General features: G+C 35.6%; 1 protein-coding gene across 2 annotated transcripts in view; it reads left to right on the top strand.

Annotated features, from left to right (window-relative positions):
* The first annotated feature begins 7,456 nt into the window (after positions 1-7,456).
* The window catches only part of LOC113121067 (trafficking protein particle complex subunit 8-like), a 50,021-nt gene continuing 33,170 nt past the window's right edge, over positions 7,457-24,307 (top strand). Inside the window, exons 1-10 of one of the 2 annotated variants that reach the window (XM_026291295.1) lie at positions 7,584-7,740; positions 11,236-11,430; positions 14,732-14,815; positions 16,736-16,825; positions 17,205-17,379; positions 20,314-20,467; positions 21,010-21,094; positions 21,209-21,474; positions 23,853-23,968; positions 24,040-24,190. In XM_026291295.1, coding sequence (XP_026147080.1) covers positions 7,584-7,740; positions 11,236-11,430; positions 14,732-14,815; positions 16,736-16,825; positions 17,205-17,379; positions 20,314-20,467; positions 21,010-21,094; positions 21,209-21,474; positions 23,853-23,968; positions 24,040-24,190 — 1,473 coding nt within the window. Of the gene's footprint in view, positions 7,741-11,235; positions 11,431-14,731; positions 14,816-16,735; positions 16,826-17,204; positions 17,380-20,313; positions 20,468-21,009; positions 21,095-21,208; positions 21,475-23,852; positions 23,969-24,039; positions 24,191-24,307 lie in introns of both variants that reach the window. The other variant, XM_026291296.1, reaches the window with a different exon arrangement.

Raw genomic sequence — 24,307 nt, 5'->3', positions numbered from 1 at the left:
TTATGAGCACTTTGGATCTGCTTAAGATACAAAGGGCTATACAAATGTAATTATTATTATGTATTGTGGTCATTTAGATTTCTAGAATGAAAACAAAATAATGAGTTAGAAATATCGGTACTAGATCAAAGTAACATTACCTTGAATGATCAAGCAGGGTGTTCCGGGGAGTTCTGCAGTATTGACGTCCACAGCAGTGGCACATGGCTGTAACATAGTTAACACACAATAGCATGGATTTAGGATAAAGGATAAATGTTCATTGGTCAGAGGTAGTAAATCATGCGAGGTATATGTTGATAATGTAATCACTCATTTTGCATTTTAAATATTTCAATAAAAAATCTTACATGAACTTCAAGCATCAAACTCTCTGAAGTACAACATTAGGAGCAGCAGGATGCAGGCAGCCTTGTCAGAGTCTGGATCATAGCAGGCCAGAACATCACGGATCTTTGGGTTGTCCAGTGTTGCACAGTAATCCAGGATGGTCTGTCCTCTTCGACTAATTGCCTCCTGTAGCTTCTGAAGGACATCAACGTCCATCAGGAGGTCTAAGTGTGAGAATAGGCATTTCTGAGAGAAGAGAAATGGCCATTCCTGTTTGATCTCAGACATCACTGCAGCAGGCACTTTGTTAAGGTATTTCCGCAGGACAATTTGGTCTTGTAGCCACCCAACACACACAGTGTTCAGATCTTGACAAATTACTAAATTCTAAACAAAATTACCCAAAAAGAGAGTAGATGACATGCCTGAGTAGATGTTCAGCAGATCCCTCTTTATATTCTCCAACGTTGCCTCGGTCTCCCCCTCTGGCAAATCTGCTGGGCCCAACCTGACACACCTAGGAGTGGGCATCACAGAGTAACAATACTATTGGGGATGGTTATAACTCAGAAGTTGGAGCAAGTCATCTCATGACTGAATGGTCAGCAGTTTGATTCCCTGTTGTGACTGTCTAAATAGACCCATCCCACAGAAGTTATGTTACAGTGTAATAGTGTTGTAAACACAGGTGTATTTTATCAAACTAATTAAAGGGATATTCTACCATTTGGGGAATTAAGCTCATTTTCCACCTCCCCTCAAGTAAAACAATTGATTTTTACCTTTCTCCCGTTCATCCAGCAGTTCCCTTAGTCTGGCGATACCATGTATAGCTCCAGCCTATAGCATAGATCACTGGATAGGATTAGACCATTATCATCTCGCCCGCAAAGTGACTAAGATTTCAGGAATTTGTCCTATTTAAAAGTTGTCTCTTGCTGCGTGATATCACTGCGCCCATGGTAAGTTAGCAACGTTCCTTGATTATTACACCAGAATGAGAGTATAGTTCCATGTCAGATCAGCCTAGAAAATCACCACATTTCATTTTCCCTTACTTTTATTGCATGTTCTAACTTGAGAAGAAACTACTTTTAAATAGGAAAAATTCTTGAAATCTTAGTCACTTTTAGGGCGAGATGCTAATGGTCTAATCCAATCCGATGATCTATGCTAGGCTGAAGTTATATGTGGTATCGCCAAACTCAGGGAATGACTGGATGAACGGGAGAAAGGTAAAAATCTATTGTTTTACTCAAGGGGAGGTGGAATATCCCTTTAAGGTCAATGTATTTAGTGTATCAAACCATGCATGCCAGAGAGCTACTATGCACAATATCAGCGCCCTGGCTCAGATAAATCCTAAATGGAACAAGTCCATAATCACAGGTGTATTAGATTAGGTGTAATTACACCTGTGTTTACTACACTATTAACATCGCAACATGATTGCTGTGAAAAGGGCCCATGTCAAAGTATCAATAAACTAGTCAAGAGAAAAGTATGTTTTGTCCTGTTTCAGTGTTATTCATGGTCATATACAATGCTTTCAAACAAATATTGACAGACTTTACATGTATATTCCCACATACATATTGCCACATACCCGTATTGGTCAACAGGACCTCTTGCCATTCTGGCCTCTCCTGCCATTCCAGTGCGCAGTCTTCTTTCTCTGCAGCATTGAGCAAGAGCTTTATTCCTATTTTTTTACTCCACTCTCATTTTTACATGTTGCAGAAGAGAGTGACATCCGTCTCCAGCAGTATCACCGTGCTTGCCAGTGTCGCCAAATGATTTTGGATGGCTCCTGAAAATGTGGGTGGGATAATTAGAAAACATGTCACCATTGTGGCACTTATGACAGAAGCGTACAGCTAATGTAAGGATTACTTAAAGGAAAGAACTAATAAAAGGAAAGAAAAAGGAGAAATTACACAAAGGCAACCAACAATAAGAATTTCAGTTTGAATGCAGAATATGATAATTTATTATTGTAATTTAATTCTAGCCGGATGTCAAAAATTAAAGATGTGTGTATGTATATATATATATATATATATATATATATATATATATATATATATATATATATATATATATAGTGTTTTTTTTTTTTTTTTTTTGTAGCACTTTGAGATTGCTAACTCAATGTAAATTGCATTTACAACTTTTACAATTATTATTCATTTATATCAGGACAAGTGGGAACCCTAGTGTTAAAACCCTCCCGTTGTCCAACACAACGTGAGAATAACTTACTCCAGTTAACTTAGCTCAGTCATGTTGTAACTAGGATACCTGCTGGAAAAAAAAGAAAAAGAAAAAAAGAATTCATGGACCGTTTGAATCAATAAGTTATTAAAGTTAAACAGCTAACGGTAAGCCCTGCTAATCTATAATAACCTTAACTAATTACAGAAATTTGCACACATATATAGTAAAGTTTGTCCCATTACTGGTTTTATAAACTTTGCAAATACCAAATTTGTCTTAACGGTGATATTGACATGCAAAATTATAGCGAAACTCTCGTCATTACTAACATTACTACTATTAGCAAATGCTGTGAGAGAATTTTCCAAAAAAAGCTGGGCACTTGCTAACAAAATGTGAACGGTTGTAAGTTATATCCGCTGGGGAAAAAAATCATGGACCGTTTGAATCACTAAGTCATTCTAGTTAAACAGCTAACGGTTAGCCCTGCTAATCTATGATAACCTTGACTAATTACAGAAATGTGCACATATAGCAATGTTTGTCCCATCAATGGTTTTATAAACTAGTATAAAATAGTGACATGAAACATTATAGCGAAACTCTAACTTACATTTCGTTACTACTATTAGCAAATGCTGTGAGAGAACTTTCAACAATTCCATGCACTTGCTAACAAAATGTGAACTGTGTCATGCGATAAACGTTTATTTGAAAGTATATATTATAATTATATTAAAATAAACTGGGTGTAAGTGCTGCAAACATGCATGCTGCTCACCTTCTCCATTCAGCCCGGAATATAAGAGGGACACGACGACAGCGCTTTCAATTCAAAAAACAGATCGGTTATGTCATGTGACTTCCCAGGGCACATTTCAATACAATATTTCACTGTAATAATACTGTTTACTGCTGTGAAATACTTATTTTTTACACTGTGTTGCTGTGATATTACAGACCTTGTTGTGATATAACAGTAGGTTCTAGATAGCAAGATTTTACTGTAAAATAAGAGTTAAATGCTGTAAAATCCAAGGATACTTTAGTTTTTTACAGGTATTCATTGGGATATTACAGGGAAACTTAATTACAACAAGTTACTGTAAAATAATACTGTTAATTATTGTGAAATGCTGGTAATTTTTAACAGTGCATTTTTATACAGCATTACTGTATAAAAGTCTAAACTATGTGTAGCTGACACTGATAGGTCATTTATGGGTTGTGTATGAGGTATTTGTTATATCAGGGTTTTGCTCCTTTTTGTATTTTTAAGACTTTACAATTTAAATATAATATTGTGTATGTGTGTCAATTGCATGAATTCTGATGTGCTTATTTTGTGGTACTGCTAAGTTTTATTAAATCGAAGGTCATGTGACCCTTCCTGATTAGATTTAACCTGGAAGTGCTGCAAATTGAATGAGATTTGAACTTGGATACACCTGTTAGAGCTCTTCACCATTCTACTGCTGGTAACAAGGCCAACACGGTAAAAGTGTTAATTTATGTATATTTCTTTATTTGCATTGATGTCCTTCGTGTTGTTATGTGTGTGTAAAAATATATTTTTTTGTGTTTCTGTTTGTATGTAGTTTTCACGGGTGTTCCATATCTATAAATAAAACAAATGGACATCAGTACTTTGGAAACATGGACTGTTTAATGACCAGCGAGTAGTTACACTATGCATATGTTAAATTATGTTAAATGCCTCACAAACCTACAAGTTTGATCAAGTTTGTAAAGTCTCCACATGAAGTCACCAAACTCACCAATCCATGTCAAATATAAGCCACACTTACACTTTTCCACAGCATGGAGATGGTTGAGAAGGATTCTGTATGTTTTCCCTGCAAACAGGACACTCTTCCTCTGAAGCGTCTAAATGTCCAAATTGTCCTCTATTTAGTCTGTCTGTCAAGTCTCCTCTGATGTCTGAAGATGATGCCAGAAGTGTGAGTCAGTCTCATTTATGTTATTCTCTGTGCAGTACAAATTTAAACCGCACAAATGAATATGAACAATTAAAGTTTAACTGGGCAGGCACACGATATTAGCTTGTTCACACCTGGAATTTACTAATTATTAATTTAAGATCTCAATCTGCAAAAAGATAAATGGTAAGTTGACCCAAAAATGAAAAATTATCATAATTTCTCACTCTGTCATTCTAAACATGCAAGACTTGCATTCATTTTCCAAACACAAATGAATATATTTTGAATGAGATAATTTCCATCGACAGTCTACACAACTACCACTGTAATACTTTAAGAAGTTCATAAAGAGATCATAAAACTAATCCAAATTAATTGAGTAGTTTAGTCCAAATTTTCTGAAGAGACTTGATCACTGTACAATGAGCAGAATTACTTTTTTTTTCACATTTAAACATTGATCAGGGAACATAAACAGAAAATTTGGAATAAACCACACGATACATATGAATTACTTCTCTTTATGCATTAGTTCTCTTTATGAAGTTTAAGAAGTATTAAAGTGGTAGTTGCATGGACGTCATTCAAGGGACAGAAATCTTATATTCTATTAAAATGTCTACAGTTGTGTTTAAAAGATAACAAAAGGCTGAGTAAACTGATGAAATGTTCTTTTTTTAACGAATCCTGTAATAAAATTATATGGCCATATGTGTCACCCAAGATGTGTGCTAACACAATTTTTTTTTTTTTTTTAGAAGCTAAGGTCCTGGCTTCTCCCAAGACCTTCATGGACCCAACTGACCTCTGAATCAGCTGTAAAGGAGGAAAAATAAATAAATAAATGATTGTCTAAGGTGAGACTTTCAGAATAAGAATATCTATATTCATGCTGTATCTATATTCTGTGTTCATGCAGTGTTTTGCTGATTTTGTCATATCTGCTATCTAGAATGGGACAGTGATGTTGCATCAGTTGGTCTTCATTTGATTCCACCATCATCACAAGGCTGCAAGGAACCTGGAAAAATCTCATCCTGTCAAGCTGAAACATCTTCAAAAAGGTACATTTTGGAGATTTCTGTCACTACCTGTCTGCCTCAAAATATTGCCAGATGGGTTGTATATGAAAAACGAATATAAATAAAATTAGTTGGAGAGCTGACCTTGACTGTTACTTTTATCTTTTATCTGCAGACACTAACAAGAACAGCTTGATTGCAGAGAAGGACCACACAGGCGTACCTGCTCGCTGATGGGACAATGAGGAACATCATTCATCGATGCTGCACAACTCAAATCTGCACGTCATATATGTTCATGTCTAGGTAAATTTGATGATGTTGTGTTTTATTAAGTACTTTGTTTCTGTGCAACACTTAATATATTTAACTAATTAACCTCTACACATCTGATATATGCTTTTAAAGTTGTCACTTTGCCCATTTGTTCAATAAATGTTGAAATGGATACATCTGTCTGAAGACTCTTGATTTTATGTTGTACCTGAACACCATACAATAGCATTTTTTTGTTTGCACTGAAAAGAGTACTTTATTAATTACACTTAAAACAACACCAGGGGTGTTAAATACCCCAGAGTGCAAAATTTGGAGTGTTACACTTTACACTTGGAGTGTAATTTTTCTACACTATAAGGTGCTAGATTAACACTCAAAATTCAACACCATGAACAATGTATTTTTAACAGTAGACAGATTGGGACCATATATTATCTTTAGTAGTGTTAAAATTGACACTTTAAGTGTTAAATTGACGCTCCGTTTTTTACTGTGTATGTTTTTTACTTCAGCTGCTTCTTTTCATGATGATAAATATAGAACCGGTTTAACCTGAAAAGTACAAATTTTGTAAAAAAAAATCTTTAGTGATGCGACTTTATGAAAGCACTGATATATTAGGAGAAGTAAATTTGTGGGCAAATGAATACACTTCCATACTGTACAGTTTTAATTATGCCATTAACAAACTGTTTAATGTCACATCAGTCAATCCCTCTTACACGTCTTTAATATTGACATTAACTTTTGGTTTCACATATTCTACCTAGATTCAAGATTCAAGTAGCTTTATACTGGCATGGTAAAAATATCTTTACACTGCCAAAGCATAGAAACATTTAAATAAAAAAAAATTAACACAAATATACATAAGAATAGAATTATTCAGCATATAGAGTCTTTATATCTGTATACAATAAAACTAAAGTACTATTAAACATTTTAATAAAGAGACAGGAGAAGGACTGTATCATGTCACATCGGTTTATGTGTTTTCTTCCAGCTGTGACTTGTGCCCATGTATATTCTCTGTTTAGAGACAGATAGCGTTCTAATTTACTCTGCTGAGCTGCTGCTTCTGTCCAGTGTTTCAGATTTGTCTCTTTCTGTGTTTTAATGATTTCATTTAGTCTAGCTGGGGGTTTGGATTGCTTTTTAGGTGCACATGGAATTTAATGTATTTTATTATTATTATAATTATTTTATTATTATTATTATTATTATTATTATTATTATTATTAGTGGGTACTGCCCTAATTCTGCTATGCAGGCATTGTGTGGATTTTTTCGTTGTTCACGAAGAATATGGGCAAATTAATATAACTCAATATAGATACAAATATCTCTATCTATTTACAGTATCTATAAAAATGCAAAATCGTTAAATATCCATTATATAAAATGTAACATCATGTTAAGGGTAATTTATATGTTATATGTGTTCACACTACCCAGTTTAATGTTACACTTTTTAAACATTTTAAATCTAATTTGTGCTGATTCAACACTATATTAAATTGTATATCTGTCAGTCAGTCTGTCTTTGTCTATCTATATTTTGTACCGAAAGTTAAAAGTTTATTAAGGGCACCGTGCAAGGCTTTTATTATGGCAGACGCAGATCTTTTATGTCATCGCGGAAGTAAAGTCACCTGACCGCCGCTAAGCTTCCTGGGCAAAATTGATCAGCAGGAGCAGTAGATTTCAACATGTCTGCCGTTGGCTGTCAGTAAAGGAGGTGTTTGTTTTGAGCGGATTCGTGAGCTCGGTGAAGAACAGACGAGGCGCGCTCATGGCTCAGTGCGTGCAGTCAGTGCAGGAGTTCATCCAGGACTCGTTCGTGCCGATGGTGGCCGTCCTGTGCAGCGAGGATGCGGAGAGAGTGACCCGCAAAAACAGCCTGAGCTTCCCCGAGCTGCTGCGGCCTTTCTGCCGCCTGACGTCCGAGGGTAAGAGGGCAGCTGGTCAGACAGCCGCGGATCACCCACCACAACCGATGATCACTAGATGAAACGGTTGTTAGTCAGCTCCCTTACACATACACACTTTCTTCAAAACCTAGAGAGCTGTCTGCCAAGACATTGCCCAAACAGTCAGGTGCAATTACAACGTTCAGACGGGAACAATAAAGTCTAGCTAGGCAGTCCAGTATTGGTTTTGAGAGACATGCCCAAAAATGTTCCCTAGCAAGGCACCTTATTAGGATTTGAGACGCACTGAAAATTATGTCTAAGTAAGCAGCTCACCAGGTTTTCAGTCACACGCCAAAAATGCTGTTTAGACAGGCAGCTCACTCGATTTTCAGCTACACGCCCAAAAGTGCTGTCTAAATAAGCAGTTCGCTAAGTTTTGAGAGGTGTGCCCACAAGATCCGTCTAGGTTGACAGCTAACTAGCTTTTGAGAAACACATGTTCAATAATAGTGTTTAATAAAGGTGTCCCAGATCTAAGAGGGCTCTAATGGTCAGCAAATTCTCTCTGTGTTGAGAAACATAGGGTATTGTGCACAGTGAGACCGGGGGCCCTATGCTCTACGGGTCCTCTGGCTCATTTCGTAATCCAGCTCTGATCCTCACTTAAATAATGGGAAGGGTTTCAGACCATATTTATCTGAATTTGATCTCTGTGTTTGTGAAATCTGATCTGATTTCCGCTCACCTGACCATTTAGTGACACGAGTCTTAGACAGACACAGCACAGATCGGATGCCTGTATTGGTGAGGGTTAGATTCCCTCTGTGTTTGACCTGTGCTGTTAATCACCAGCCTGTATCTATTAAAGGATGTGGGATAATCCTAAAGAGGCAGGCAATCAGATCAACTAGCTAAACTTATGAAACTGCCGTTGTGTACAGTGACACAGTAGTCAGTGAATGACCAAGATACACAATCGACCAAAAGTTTGGGGTTTTATTTATTTATTTTTTTACAAAATTTATTTTTCACTTATTTGCCTTTAAGAGTTGACAGGAAGTAAAAAACACATGAATCACATATGTTGGCACACTGCACGCGAGGCTATTGGTGCTAATTTGATTTTATTAATTCATGTTTTAGAAGCATCTAATGCTAATCAATATTGTATTTGTTTGATCAAATATACAGTAAAAACTGTAATATTGTAAATTTAATGTAACTTTTCTACTTAATATATTTTGAAGTGTAATTTGTTCCTGTGATCAAAGCTGAATTTTCACCCTCTCCAGTCTTCAGTGTCACATGATCCTTCAGAAATCATTCTGATATGATGATTTAGCACCTATTTATTATTATTATCAATGTTGAAAACAGTCGCTTAATATATTTGTGGAGACACTTTCACTTTTTTACTGTCACTTTTGATCAGTTTAATGCATCTTTGCTGAAAGTATTAGTTCATAAACTTAACCAATTCCATTTTATTTGGTTCATTAAAAATGTTAGTCACTCTTATAAAAAGAAGTGTTCCTATTAGCCCAAGGCTCAGAGAGAGAGAGAGAGAGAAATATTATATATATATATATATATATATATATATATATATATATATATATATATATATGTGTTCTTTCCAAATGATAAACATTGAGGAAAAAATAAAAACTTTTTGTGATAATATTGTGATAAACGTGTGCCTTGAAAGTAAATAACTCTTTCTTCATAAGAGCATGTGTTATAAAATGATTTGTAAATAGGAAGTGATGTAATTCTGACAGTGAAACGTGGACAAAAACTGTTGGTTTTACAAAAAAAAAAAAAAAATTATTTGAACAAAATAACTTTATTAACCAATAATGACATTTGAAAAGCTAATCATGTTCCATATTCCTCTGGAACAACTGACATGTGTTTTGTGTTTCCTATTTCATTTGTTTCAGTTTTTGTTCCTTGAACTGCTTTTAATTCCTGTCTGAGCGACATCATCACATTCATTGACTGAAATCTTAGAATTCCTCCATTTATCAACAATATTAGTCTTTCAGGAATCATGCAGTTGTGGGAAAACATGGCACATTTTGTATAGCACAATAGACACAGACTTCTTATATCAGTCATAGACTACACTGATACACTTGTCATCAGAAAACTCTTTCAGATACTAAGAAAAACCCATTTCTCACATTGCATTTGATGCAGTGTTATGGATTTGTAGAAAAAGCTGGTAACACAGTTAGGTTGACCCAAATGAACACACTGCTCTCTTTGTGTGTGTCTGTGTGTGTGCGCGCGTGTGTGTGCGCGCGCGCGTGTGTGTGTCCCTCAATGATGTGATGTGATTTATTCAGGAATGCCTTGGCAGCAGAGGAGCAAAGTCTCATCTTTATTATTTATGTCATGCTTATCATGTGAATAGTGGAGTTCAAACACGCAGCTCAAATATTTAATACTTGCGTTCAGCAAGGATGCATTAAATTAATAAAAAGTGACTAAAGATATTTATGGTAAACATGATTTCTATTTCAAACCCCTGCTGCTCTTTTGAACTTTATATTTACATAAGAAAATGCATAATGGTTTCCGCAAAAGTATTAAACAGCTGTTTTCAATTTGGAGTAATGATGCTGAAAATTCAGCTTTGCATCAAAGGAATAAATTACATTTTACAATATATTAATAGAAAACCTTAAATAGAAAACTGGTACTTGAAATTGTAAAAAAAAAAAAAAAAATCTAAATATTACTGTTTTTACAGTATTTTAAAAAAGAAAAAAAATGCAGCCTTGATGAGCATTAGAGACATGGCAAAGGTCAAACTTTTGCTCAGTTCCTTTTTATGTAAAAAAATTATTTTAATATGCATTAATGATAAAGTACTTGTGGTCCAGGTTGAACCAGTATTGGATTCTATGTAAAGCCCCTTTCACACCAAGAACAAAACTATAAACAAATCTATAACGATATAGTTCTAAAAATCCTTCTCCGTATTAAAGAATAGCAGATTATTATTATTTTTTTTTTTTTTTGGTAGCTGATGAAGATGCAAACACTGACAACCAATCAGAATCAATCCTGCTATCACAAGTTCGAGAATGCGCTTAGAATAAACTGATGATATCGTCTTCTGATGTGGATGTATGATGTGCTAATATAGTTATCTTTATAGATATCGTTCTTGGTGTGAAGTTGTGAACAGGCCTTAAGACTGATGATACACAGGGCAACTTCTTAAGTGATATTGCTGGGTAACTTTGGTTAACGTTGGCGTCAGTGAGCAGCTAGGTGAGACATAGTGCCCACGATTGATTTAAAGTATCCATATATAGAAATGTGTTACCCATTCTCACTGGGAAAGTGCCCAAGCAATGTTGCTCAAAAAAAGTTGCCCTGTGTATCATCAGCTTAATTCTATAACCTAGAAAAAAGCTTAAGCAGAATAAGCAGCACCATTATTAATTTGACATCAGCCAGTTCATCATCTTTTTGTTTTTTTTTTCTTCTTTGCTCTCTTTTGTTACTGAACTGTAGGTCACCTGCGGGACCCCAATAACCAGGTGGTTGTGGTGAAGGGCCTCCGGATCAGCGTGACTGGGATCAACACACGGCCTCCACAGACCCCAGAGATGCACAGACTCCTCAGCCAGATGGTCTCTGTCTGCCAGCCTCCTGAAGGGTCGCCCGCCAATGTCATCACGGCCGGAGACTACGACATCAACATCAGCGGTAAGCGCTTGCAAAGAGTTTTCTGTTCACTTTAACATCACCTGGGGACATCTGTACAGGACCTGATTATATTACTGCTACATTTTTACAATAGGAAAGTGGAAATGCCCTAAAGTGAACAAAAATGGGAACTGAGAGATTGTTTCATAATGCAGCATACTTTTATGTAGCCCTTGCAGGATCTCCAAAATGGTGATCATGTGACTATTATTCAGCTGTTTGCCTGTGGATTTACATGTATGCTACCAATCTGTGGGCAATAGAAGCAAACACAGTATTCTTCATTATGGTAGCAATATATATTGCAATATACAGTGATGTGATGCACAGAAAAATAATAGTTCTAATTTCCAGAGTAATGGCAGAAAATGGGAAATATTTGGATTTTATACTATTCATACAGATGTTATAGTATTTAAGGTCTGCAGTTGTATAAATAAACAAATAATTTGGTGTTTTATACTTTTTTTAATGCAAACCACTTATCTATTTAAAAATATATAATAATTATAGTTTCTGTTGGGGGTATGTAAACATTTTAGAAAAGGAATAAAAGTAAATAAAAAAAAATGTTTAGTTTCTTATGGACAGAAAAATGGTTTATCTCTCTTTCTCAAAAAAAAAAAAGACTAAAAGACTAATTATAGATTCTGCAGGGGTGGGAGGGGTGTAAACATTTTAGGAAAGGAATATGAAAATTAATAAAGAAATGGTGTGTAACTTTTTCTGGACAGAAAAATGTAATCTCAATGTCAAAAAAAAAAAAAGAAAGAAAAGAAAAAAGAAGGTAATTATAGTTGGAGGGGTTTGTAAAAATTTTGAATACATTATTAATATTAGTTTGTCTTTTTTTTTTTTTTTTTTTTTTTTTTTTTTGCATGAGATTCATTTCATTTTTGTTTCTCATGTCAGCACCTGATGAGGGCAGCAGAGCCCTTAAGGGGAAAAGTGAGAAATGAAATGTTGTAATTTTCTATGAAATTAAAGGGTTTGGTTTGCACTACACAGTTGTTTTATCGTTTCTGATCTCTTTTTTTTTCTTCATTCTCTAAATTCTCCTATGGATTAATTATTGGTAAGAGCTCTGACCCTCATACGCATGTTTTCCTCTGATGTGTGGGTATGCCAGGTCACACACGTGAGCTATGCTGTGCCGTTAAGTGAAGTGTTTGGTCCCTTCTCAGATCATAGGCTCCCAGTAGAGCCCGTCCCCCACGTTGCCCCTTTGCTGTACCCTTCGCTTGAGTGGGCCTAACAACAAACCTCTGAGAGTTAGACACTAACACGCCTCTCTAGACCAGAAGCATCCTCCTTTTAACTGAATGAACATATTGCACCTGAATATGAGAACAGAGTCAAGATGCAACAAACAGCAGCGTTAGCATACTTGAATATGTGAACTTCACGGTTGGTTGGTTTGACTACTAAACTAAAGTCTCAAAACTCTATGCTCTAAATTTAACATTAAATCCAAACTGTTCCTATGTACTTAATGCATAAAACATACTCCTGTTCTTATTGTGACAGTTATTTTACTTTTATATGTACTGTTATAATATGCTTTTTATATTATGAATAAATAAGCTATAATAACATTAAATAATTTTAAAATTTAATGTAATATTTTGAGTAAGCTTTATTATTATTATTATTATTATTAAAACTTTAATATTTTTACTTTTAATTTGTTGAAGTTTTAGGAACTTTTCAAATTCTGTTTTATTAATGTTACTTCAATTAAAATCTCAGTTAGTAGCTGAGACAACATTTAAGTTTAAGATGATTTATATATATATATATATATATATATATATATATATATATATATATATATATTATTTGACATCAACTTTGTTTCAATTAATAAATAAATAATAATATAATAATATAACGCTAATATAATGTTTAATTTGTTTTGAGGGAACAGTATCAACACTGTTATTGTTAATAAAAAAAAAACACAAATGTTAATAATAATAAAAAAAAAACATCTTCCAGCTGAAATTACTTTTCTTTTTAGGTGATGTCATCTAGGACCGGTGGGTGGCTAAAGTAAGGTTAACCAATAGCCAAGTAGCTATTAGGCATTGCTTTAGGCTTGGTAAAGCATCTTCTCTAAAATAGTACAGATGTAAATTTTCAAGGTGTAAAGATGCTTTTAAAAAGTGAACTTGACCTTGAGCCTAAACTATTATTCCAGTTCCCAGCAGGTAGAGACTTAAATAAAGGCTGCTTCCTTAAACAAAACGATCATCCCATCCACAATCTGCAAACTTACTTTCAGGGCTCTGATTGCTTTTGACAGTCTAATACATTCTGAACAAAACAAAGGACGTTGCACTCTAAATTTAACATACAGCGTTCGGTTTCTCTCAGAAGTGTGTCACTTTATGGAAGGAAGAGGGGTTGTGATTGGTCTTTCATGTTGATTTTAAAGTATTGGTTTGCAGTGTGTGTGCTTTATTCACTCTGACCAATAGATTTCTTTAGAAATATCCAGATCCATTATTTATTTATTTATTTTTACCTTTGCTTCTGCTAGAACTGGTACTAGTAGTTTGTTTTATGTATGTTTCAAGGGCGAAGTATGTTACATGTTGTGCATTATATGTCATTTTTCAGTCTACTTGATTCTCCTACATTTAGTAGATTGCCTTTTCACACAGCGGGAGATGCCAACTGAACGAGCCTGTGTCTAAGCTCATCAGGATTTTAGAACAATGCTCATTTGCATTCTGGGTGGATATATCGAAAGATATGATCATGCGCATCTAGTCAGTAAATCGGGTTCCGTGATTATGTTCAGTCACCATCACTGACAAGCTACGCAATATCGCGTTAACTATTGTAGATGAATTGTCAGTGATCTACGTCTCTGTCTATTAAATGCCGCTCCGTTTGAAAGCAGGTGATGGCGATTGAGCGGACCAGATTTACTGACTAGATGCGCGTGATCCTATCGTTCAATATATCGCCCAGCCCTAATTGACGAAGTTCACCTCTGTTAAAGTTCCCCTGTAGTCAAACATGTTGTCCTTCTAAATCTAAATTACATATTTTAATGTAGTTTTTTTTCTTGTGAAATTGTATTTCTTCTCAAGCCTTAAAATAGCTTGAATGTAACTCTACACTCCTCGTTTACTAAATGCAAATCTATGAATATGCAAATTAACCCTGGCTCCACTCAGTAGCACCAGCAAGGGATAGTCCACAGGAAATAAAATGTCTTTTGGATGCGTTTACGCTTCTGTGGTTCCCGTCAGTGAGCTTTAACCAGACTGCCTGTCTCTTCTCCTCTCAGACCGCACGGTCAAAGCGAGCGTTCCCTGGTACTCTGACTGGAAAGAAACCCTCACCCAGCTGAGCTCGTCCAAGTACTACACAGGTATTCCCTTCCTTCCCCTGATGGGCACGTGAGACGCCTTCTCCACATCATTTCCCGGCCCGCCTTGCTCTGTAGCAGAACTGTCACTAAATCTTCTTTCCTCTTTCCAATCCAATCCAGCTTCCTCCACTTTCTCAGGATGTTGGTGGTGGTTCTTTAGCCTTTTGTGTGTTTGAGACTCAATGTGCTGAAATTCTCTAGACATGTTCATAACTTTGTCTAACAATGGATTGGCGATCTCTTCAGTTACTGTACATATAAATAGTTCCAACTGACAATCAGTTTTGACTGAAATTTAAGTGTTTCAGAAATGTTAAGGGTTCAGTTTGTTTGGGAGATTTTAGTTCAATGAGTCATTTTACCCATTCTGTCTCACTTTATAGTCTAGTTTCTTTTCCTCTTCAGAGCCATCATTCCTTTTGCTGTGAAGTAGAGATTGACTTTACATGTGCTTTTTCTGAATTCAAGCAGAATCAATTTTAATGAAGTTCATCAGTTTGATTTAATGTAAAATATTTGTTTCTTTTTACTGTTACATTTACATTTAAAAGCAACTGTGGTTGCCAGAAATTCAGAAAAATACTGTAACAATGTTTCCAGTATTGTGGTTGGCATATTTGTGCCTGAACAAGGACTGTACTCGTATATAGACAGGGTCATACATACAAACAATTCAATAAACATTTACTAAATAGTGTAGAATATATCACAAAACACCCTGATTTATATTACTGATGACAATAAAAAGAAGCAACATTTAGATAAAATATGTATTTGTATGTTATTTTTTTTTGTTTTGTTATTCAGTGACTTCTGGTAATTTCCTTTTACTGTTTTTAACAAAGTTTATGGTAATTCAAAGTTTTTACCTGAAAACCATAAATATGACTGTATTTTACAGTAAAGTGAAATAATGCAGTGTTAAACCGTATTGCAGTATGTACTGTATCAATCAGTTAAACAATTAATAGTTTTTTCTGTAGCATACAAAATAAAATAAAAATGTAAACACTGCATTGGCACACTAATGCTCTGAGTAAAGAAATTAGTTGATAATTTAAATGTTTGGATTTTTCTTTACTATTTCTTCATTATGCATTTATTTAGGATGTGCAAAACACTTTTTCAAAGATGCCTGTTTTGTTGTCTAGATATGGTGTACAAGCTCTAACCTTCTCTTTAAAGATAAAGAATTGAACGCGAGGCTGCCAGAGCGAAGTGCATCACACCGTTTGCTTATTACCATGACTGATTCTGAGGGGGCCATTGATTGAGATTAAATGTCAAGGAACTCAGCTAATACAAATCAATCTTCCCCTCATTGCAGGAAAGAATTAAAAGGGGAAAATTTATCATGAATACTTATGTTTCAACCTGTTTTGAACATCCTGTTTCAAAAAAGGTTGAATGCTAATTAGATCATTAAGTGTTCAAAGTGATTAAAAGTGCGAATTTCTGTAGGACAAATCTAGTAAATTTGAATCCACACAGGAGACTTTTTTTTTTTGCCCACGATATTTTTCACTCATGTGATGTGCAACAGAGTCTCGCTGGTTATTTCGCAATCATTAGCCTTTTAGCCTTTTTTTTCAAAAACTGCTTTATCTTTATGCTTGATATTTGAAGGATAATTATTATGTTTTTTTTTTTTTTTTGGAAGAACTGCATTTACTTTTAAATAAATGATTGGTAAAGATTGTTGGATTGAAACGTTCTTTGATTTTATTTCTGTTATGTTGCTGTAAAATAGTCTTGCTGTAAAATGTGATCTGTTATAATTTCTTGCATTTCTTGGGGGGTTTCTATTCGCCTTGGCTTTCATAATGTGCTTCTTTCCTCTTCTGCCTGGAGGACTGGTCACGCGGGCCGTAATAATCTTGTTTCTGAACAAGACAATATTTCTTTGTGTTTATCTTACAGCAACAACACCGTGGTTTGAGACTTATCGGGAGAACTTCCTGCAGTCCATGCCAGCATCAGAGCACGAGTTTCTCAACCACTACCTGGCCTGTATCCTTCCAGATTCTTTGCTAATAACTCTACCCCATTTCTTTGTATGCTTGTATTTTTCCTCTCTCTTTACCACGAGGGATGCGTTGAAATTTAAACCATATATAACGTTCAACTAAGACTGCTATAAAATGTCATGAAATATACTTTCTATAGTAAATTATTTAATAAAATTGCAAGAAAAACTGTCTATTAATGACCAACTCTGCATTTAACAAACTCTTTTTAACCAGTCAAATTCAAACTTTTTTAACCAGTCTGGCCAGATTTCTGATTTAAGTGTTTTAAAAAATATGTACAGCACAGGATAGCACCCTTTTTCTGTCAGTCTCAGTTTTGTTCATCTGTATTCTGTGACATCTCCTGAACTCGGCTGCAGGTATGTTGGTGGTGTCGTCCCGTGAGGCGGTGCCGACAGAACAGTTCCTCAAGCTGTCACAGGAACAGCACAGGATCCAGCACAGTGGGGAATACACTCATCCCAAATGGTTCATCCCCAACACGCTCAAATATTATGTCCTGCTCCATGATATCAGTGAAGGAGATGAGGAGAGGTGTGTGTGTCTTAAGTTTTCTCTTATACCTGTGTTGCTTGTTTCCTGGGTTATGCTTTCTTCTTCTTCTTTTTTTTTTCTCAAACTTTTGCACTGTCAAACTGTCACACATAATTGTAAAAGGGAAAGTTCACCCAAAAATGTGAATGCTGTCATTATTTAATCAGCCTCATCTTAATTTGAAGGTGTTATTCACTGAAAATCTACCCTTAAAAGGAGATACATTTTAAAGGGTTACTCCACCCCACATTTTGGTGGTTAATCCCTTACCCCCATGTCATTCCAAACCTGTAAAAGCTCTGTTTGTCTTTGGTACACAATTTTAGATATTTTGGATGAAAACCTGGAGGCTTGAAACTGTCCCATAGACTGCCAATTAAATAACAGTGTTAATGTCCAGAAAAGGTATGAAAAGTCATCGTCAGAATACTCCATCTGCCATCAGATGTGCGATCTGGGTTATATGAATAAAAGTAAGGATATGCCTGTATCAAATTTTCATGTTGCGATTAATTGCTAATGCTTTTATCACGGTATATGGTATTATCACGGTATTGATATTTACATTTAAAAAAGTGGTCATAAAAATGTGTAACAGGTTAAATATTTTTTTTCTTAAAACAAAAATAACTGATCATTTAAATACAATAACGCAATACAGAAAAATATATAAAGTTAAAAGTTTTACACAGATTAAAGAACTATAAAGACCCATAGGTATCACTTAACTAGGTAAAACTTAATTAGTTAGCCATTAACATTAACATGAGCAATAGCTACATTTGCTCCAGAAGTTATTAATCTGTTATAAAATACAAGTATTAGTTCATGTTAGCTCATTAAATAACACAATTGCAATTTTAGATTTTAACAACGTGTTATTAAATATTGTAATACCTAAGATTAAAGAAAGAGTTTTTCATTGGCAGTTTATGTTAACCGGTGAATGAACTGCTAACTAATGATGCCTTAATTTAAAGTGTGACTGAACAATAAAGAATAAAAACACTTTCAAACAATATCTAGGGCATGTTGTATTCCAGATAAAAAAATAAATAAAATAATAATAATAATAAAAAGTTTGAAAATGAATTACCTATTAAGTCTAAATATTTAAGTATTTCGTGCTGTGATGAACATCATAGTGAATCCATAAATCTGAATGGCTATTTAAAATTATTTCAATATATTTTAGAAAGTAGCACAGCTGCTTTATTTATGGGGTTTCCAGGGTAAGGGCTGCTTTTTAGCGCCGTCTGCTGTCAAAGAGTGAATGTGCTTTCATTCAGCGCGTCTCTCACGTGTTCCCCCTGTGTGCTTCTCATGCATGCTTGTTTACATCGGAGCACACAAGCGTCTTTCAAGCAGCAATATCGATATATCGATAACAATATCGTGCATATTCATTACCGTGATATATCGCATTACCGAATACCGGCACAAGTCTAAAGCGAAGAAAACAAAAATAACGACTTTATCAATAATTCCTTTGTCAACGGTCTCCTCTGTGTCATTCCATATCACTGTGCAGCGGATGCACTGTTTTATTTCAAATCAAGTGAAAGTGATATGGAGTGAGACAGAGGAGATCGTTGACAAAGGAATGATTGATAAAGTCATTATTTTTGTTTTCTTCGCTTACAAAGTGTTTGTCGCTTCATATAACCCAGATTGCATGTCTGATGGCAGATGGAGTATTCTGACCACGTTTCATACTTTTTATGAACCTTTGGTCTATGGGACAGTCTCAAGCCTCCTGGTTTTCATCCAGCATATCTTAAATTGTGTTCCGTAGACAAACTGAGCTTTTACGGGTTTGGAACGACATGGGGGTAAGTGATTAATGACCAAATTTTCATTTTAGGGTGGAATATCCCTTTAAGAAGTTTGTAAGAAATGTAATGCTTGAAATATTTACTTTTTTATTTCTTAAGAAAATTCTGGAAATTTAGTAGTGCAACATTTGGTCACCAATGGATCTGTTGCAGTAAATGGGTGCCGTCTGAATGAGAGTCCAAACAGTTGATAAAAACACAATAATCCACAATTCACACAACTTCTATCTATCAATAACATCTTGTGAAGTGCAAAGCTGTGTGTTTGAAACAATTCCACAATTAAGACATTTAAAATTTTAAATAATTGCTTCTGGCTAAAATCTGAGTCAATTAGCTATAAAATGTTGATGTGAGAGGACAACAGTGGGGTGGACTTTTTCCACTGGATCAAGCATTATTACAGACTATGAACAAATATATTTGTCCAGAAATTACATCAAGGTGAATAAAAAACGACAAAATATTTGTTATAACTTTTTGTTCTTTAATAACTTTTATTCGTGTTTTTGTGTGCATTTGCACGTGAGCATGCGTTCACTTAAGATTCATCATCGTTACTTTCAATGGAAAATAATTCTTAATTAAACCTTTTCAAATGTAGCTGATGTCTGAAATTATCTTGAACACATGTAGTGAATCATACATGCTTTGAATGCAGTTCCAGCAACTTCCAACTGCTAGTTCTGATTCTGCAATTAAACGAACAGAGTTGATTAACACTGGAAACATATATCCAACACTGCCTCAGGGATTACAGCTGAAGTGATGTCAGGAGAAAACATTTCTGCTTCTCCTTTGTAATTGCATACATTTAATTAGAGAAAGTAGTATGAGTAGAATAATAATGAATCTTAAAAAGCAACATGAATGCATTTGCAAAGCATTTTTCAATGAATATTAATTTTTGACGTCACCCACTTCTTCCTCAGAGAGTTCTCTGCATGTAGATCAGTTGCCAGTCACAGTAATCATATACTGCCTGCAGCCTCAAGGTCTGATGAATAGAAGATAAGATGAATGTGGGGAGAAAGATTAGGCTGTCATATATATTTATGATGGTATAGAACAAGCATCGATGTGTCTCTGCATCTCTCAGGGCGGACTCTGTGTACGAGGATATGAAACAGCGGTATGGTACTCAGGGCTGCTATCTGCTCAAGATAAACTCCAGGAGTGGTAGCACTGGTGCGGACGAACAGATGCCGGACCCCTGGAGTCAGTACTTGCACAAGAGCAGCATACACAACCCTGTGAGTGCCTCAACTACACCTACACTTCAGGCTCTGAACATACAACTCATACACTTCTGATTATCGTCATAAGGTCCGGACCACATAGCAGCTTATTGTGGCCAAAAATTAAGTTATGATAACGGAAACCTTACAGATCGAGGGTGAAAGTTTAATGCAATATTTTTTTATTTTTAATAAATTACATTTATAGAACATGGTGGAAGAAATCACAACTGTTTTATTTTAATTTAAAAATAATATTACACATTATAATATGCATTTTATAGTGTTCTTCCTCCGTGGTCAATAAAATTAAAGTTAAATTGCCCTTATTATGAGTAATGAAATGTTCATACGTTCATTATATTTCCATTATCCTAGTTAGAGACTTATTACATTGAAAAATGAATAATAACTGAAAATATTTGCTACGTCCAACATTTATTGGCCTTGTGTAATGGAATGTACTCTGTTAGATCACTGTTAAATTTCTCTGAATTTGGAAAATTTAATTTGGTCAGCTAAATTACATGTTCCTCATCCCTGGTGACGTTTTATAGGAGATATATGAAGAATCTGCAGTGAGTAATGCGGTAGAAAACAACATCGGTACAGAGGAAGATGGTGTTGATCCCTCCATTAGAGGTTAGTCCAGCGCAGTTGAACCCCATTATCAGGGATTTTGGTTATAAACCGCATATTGATGAGATTGATTGTATGATTGTCTTCTGTTGATTAGATGTTCCTCTGTGTTTGCAGACGGCGTCTCAGAGACTCATCCTCTGCAGCTGGACCAGCCCGCTGATGCCGGTTACCCTAGCAACAATTCCAGTCAGTCTGTAAACAATGTGGATGTGATGAGGCCTGAAAAACCGGGCAGCGTGATCTCTAACACCACCCCGACCCCTCGAGGAACCTGCCTGACCCTGAACGACCACGACCACATCCGGCAGTTTATCCAGGAGTTCACCTTCAGAGGATTACTGCCGCACATCGAGAAGAACATACGGCAGCTAAACGACCAGGTACATAAACACAAACCAGCCATGTATTTCATCTCAAGTCTCTGAATTGATTGACTCTTTCTTTGCTGTTCCTAGAAGCTATGTATTTTACTTGTGTATTTTGAGATGATGTCAAGTTTGGGGGCTGTAAGATTTACACATTTACAAGTTTTGAATTCTCAGCCAGGCTGCATTTATTTAATCCAAAAAATAAATAAAAATGTATATTTTATATATGTATTAAGGCTGGGCAAGTTAATTGATTAACGACGATAATTAGTTTTTTGTGTGGTAATGCAGTTTTTTTTATATTATTATTATGAAAGTCCATTGCTCACTTGCTCTGAATACACATACAGACAAATCATGGGTCAAAGGAGAGGATGCTCCCGATCAAATTATTTAGGTTAAGCATCAGCATTCACAAACCACTATCAACTGCTATTTTTAACAGAAAAGAACGAGCTCGAAATCATGACTTATATACTATAAGTTGAAATAAGAAAAATTCCGATAGCACATGAAGACGGCAGAGAAGCTTTCTCGCTCAACACAGTGGAGTGCATTGTTTTGATAACTTTATGGTTTATTATTTTGAGTCGTATGGAACGCGGTAACACACGTCCCTCTCACAATATATTGCTTTACAGATCTATCGCTTTTGCCGCTCAGAAATATTCACGCAATCATGCAGCACATAAAGATAAAGGCAGTGTGAAATGCGATTTGAAACTGGCCTACCACAACAGCACATCAAGTTTGAAAAATCACCCGAGTTCTGTAAGTAGTTTGCCTAAAGTATATTGTTGGTATAAAAAAAACAAGCTGCCTTTATCTTCCATAATCAGTAATTTTACACGTTATTAAAAACGTGCACTTAATTTGCTTGGAAAATACTTGCAGATATGGCAGCCATTAAAAAAAAAAAAAAAAAAAAAAAACCTACAGTAGCCCAGCCTAATAATAGTTTGTCTATATTAAAAGTATTGCTCTTAACAGACGTGTGTTTTGTATCACTAGTGCAATGTCCGTTCTTAGTGCATATTATCCCTGCCTGTGTCTGGCTCGCGCTGTTCTGTAGTTTATTAAAAGTTTATTCATTCTGAACTTTTCACTTGTTAATATTGCACAAAAATTCGACACTGCTCTCCCTTGGGTCCACAGCAACACAGCTGCCACGCGTGAAGTCGATCGGATGAATGCTTATCGACATAATATAAATGCAAGAAGACAGACAGACACACAGATTCCTTCCTTTATTAGAGAGAAGAATATGTTCAGCCCCTCCGAAGATTCATATATTCAGTGTTGATTACTACCGAAGCTTCGAAGCTCAAAAAATTGTATTCGGACCAGTGTGTTTATGTGTGTGTGCGTGCATGTGTGATTACTTCACTAATACCAGCAGAATCAACTTTAAACACTTATTGTCTTATTAATAATACATCACTGTAGAAAGGTCTGCTTTTTAGAACTGCAACTAACGATTATGTTTTTCTGTTGACTAATCTAACGATTATTTTTATTACAATAAATAATTAATCTAATGTTCTTTTTTTTTATTAGCTAATGAATCCTTTGGATAACTTTACAAAAAAATATAAGTACAACTTCTAATATAATATTTGAACATTTATTCATTTTCAACCAATGTGGTGGAAGTTTTTACAGTATAAAATAATAGAGGCAAAGAAAATTATTTTACTATGGTAAATATGAGTTTATGATAGCGTTTATTATTAAAACACAGTAGCCATAAGTTGTCTGAGACGTCATGAAATGTTCTTTAGCATCACAAACCGTAAAATGTAGTCAGGGTTCTGCTATGGTTTAGCATGGTTTCCAGAGATCTGGAGCTGATTCGGGGTAGCTCTGTGGTTTGTGACTGTTGTCTTTTAAGTGGCCGTTCACATGTCACATCTTTTGCACGCTCAAGTTCGTTATTTCCAATGTAGGCATGCGATAAGCCCGCTCATAATGGAAGCGACGCGGTCGCGACACGCTCGTTTTTTCCAGGCGCGTCACAGTTGTGCTGCCGTGGTACACCATGTCGGTTTTGCAAAGGGAACAAAGGGCCATTCATCTGTTTAAAGTATTCCCATATTTTTGATAACAGTGGTCTTTTTTTGTGATAGAATGCAACTTTCTCCATTTCCAGTATGCCATTACGCGAGATGTAAACAAACAGTGTGACGCGCCGACTCATTTCACGCACGTTGATGTATTTTTGTAGTCGACATGATCGGTGACGTCGACACATCGTTTCAGCACTACTGCCTTTAATTTGTGTTTACACTCAAACTCTGCAGAAAATAAAATATATATATTGTTTATATATTTCTAAAACTTGAACTTTGAACTTTGTCATTTTCTTCATCTTTATCAATTTCTCATTCTAGCTTGTCTCAAGAAAAGGTCTGAGCCGATCTCTTTTCTCCGCCACGAAGAAGTTGTTTGGTGGAGGGAAGGTCCCAGAGAAGAGTATTGCTGAACTTAAGAACACTGCAGGGCTGCTGTAAGTGACTTGAAGTACGAATAGAATCGTTTTTGTTGTTCTAATCTGACTCTTGACCCCTGTGACATCAGCTATCCCTCAGAGGCCCCAGAGCTTCAGATCAGGAAGATGGCCGACCTCTGTTTCCTCGTTCAGCACTATGAGCTGGCCTACAACTGCTACCACACTGCCAAGAAGGACTTCCTCTCTGACCAGGCCATGCTGTATGCTGCTGGAGCGCTGGTGAGACGCACACAGCACTCATAATTGTGTGAGATTAGGGACTCTAGCACTGTTTCTGTGGGTTATCAGAGTAAAACTGATTGAACTCGTTTCAGACTGAATGCCTGCTGTCTCTCT

Source organism: Carassius auratus, chromosome 20, assembly GCF_003368295.1.
Source record: "Carassius auratus strain Wakin chromosome 20, ASM336829v1, whole genome shotgun sequence".
In the NCBI taxonomy this organism is placed as follows: Eukaryota; Metazoa; Chordata; class Actinopteri; order Cypriniformes; family Cyprinidae; genus Carassius; species Carassius auratus.
This window is presented reverse-complemented; position numbering and strand designations above follow the sequence as displayed.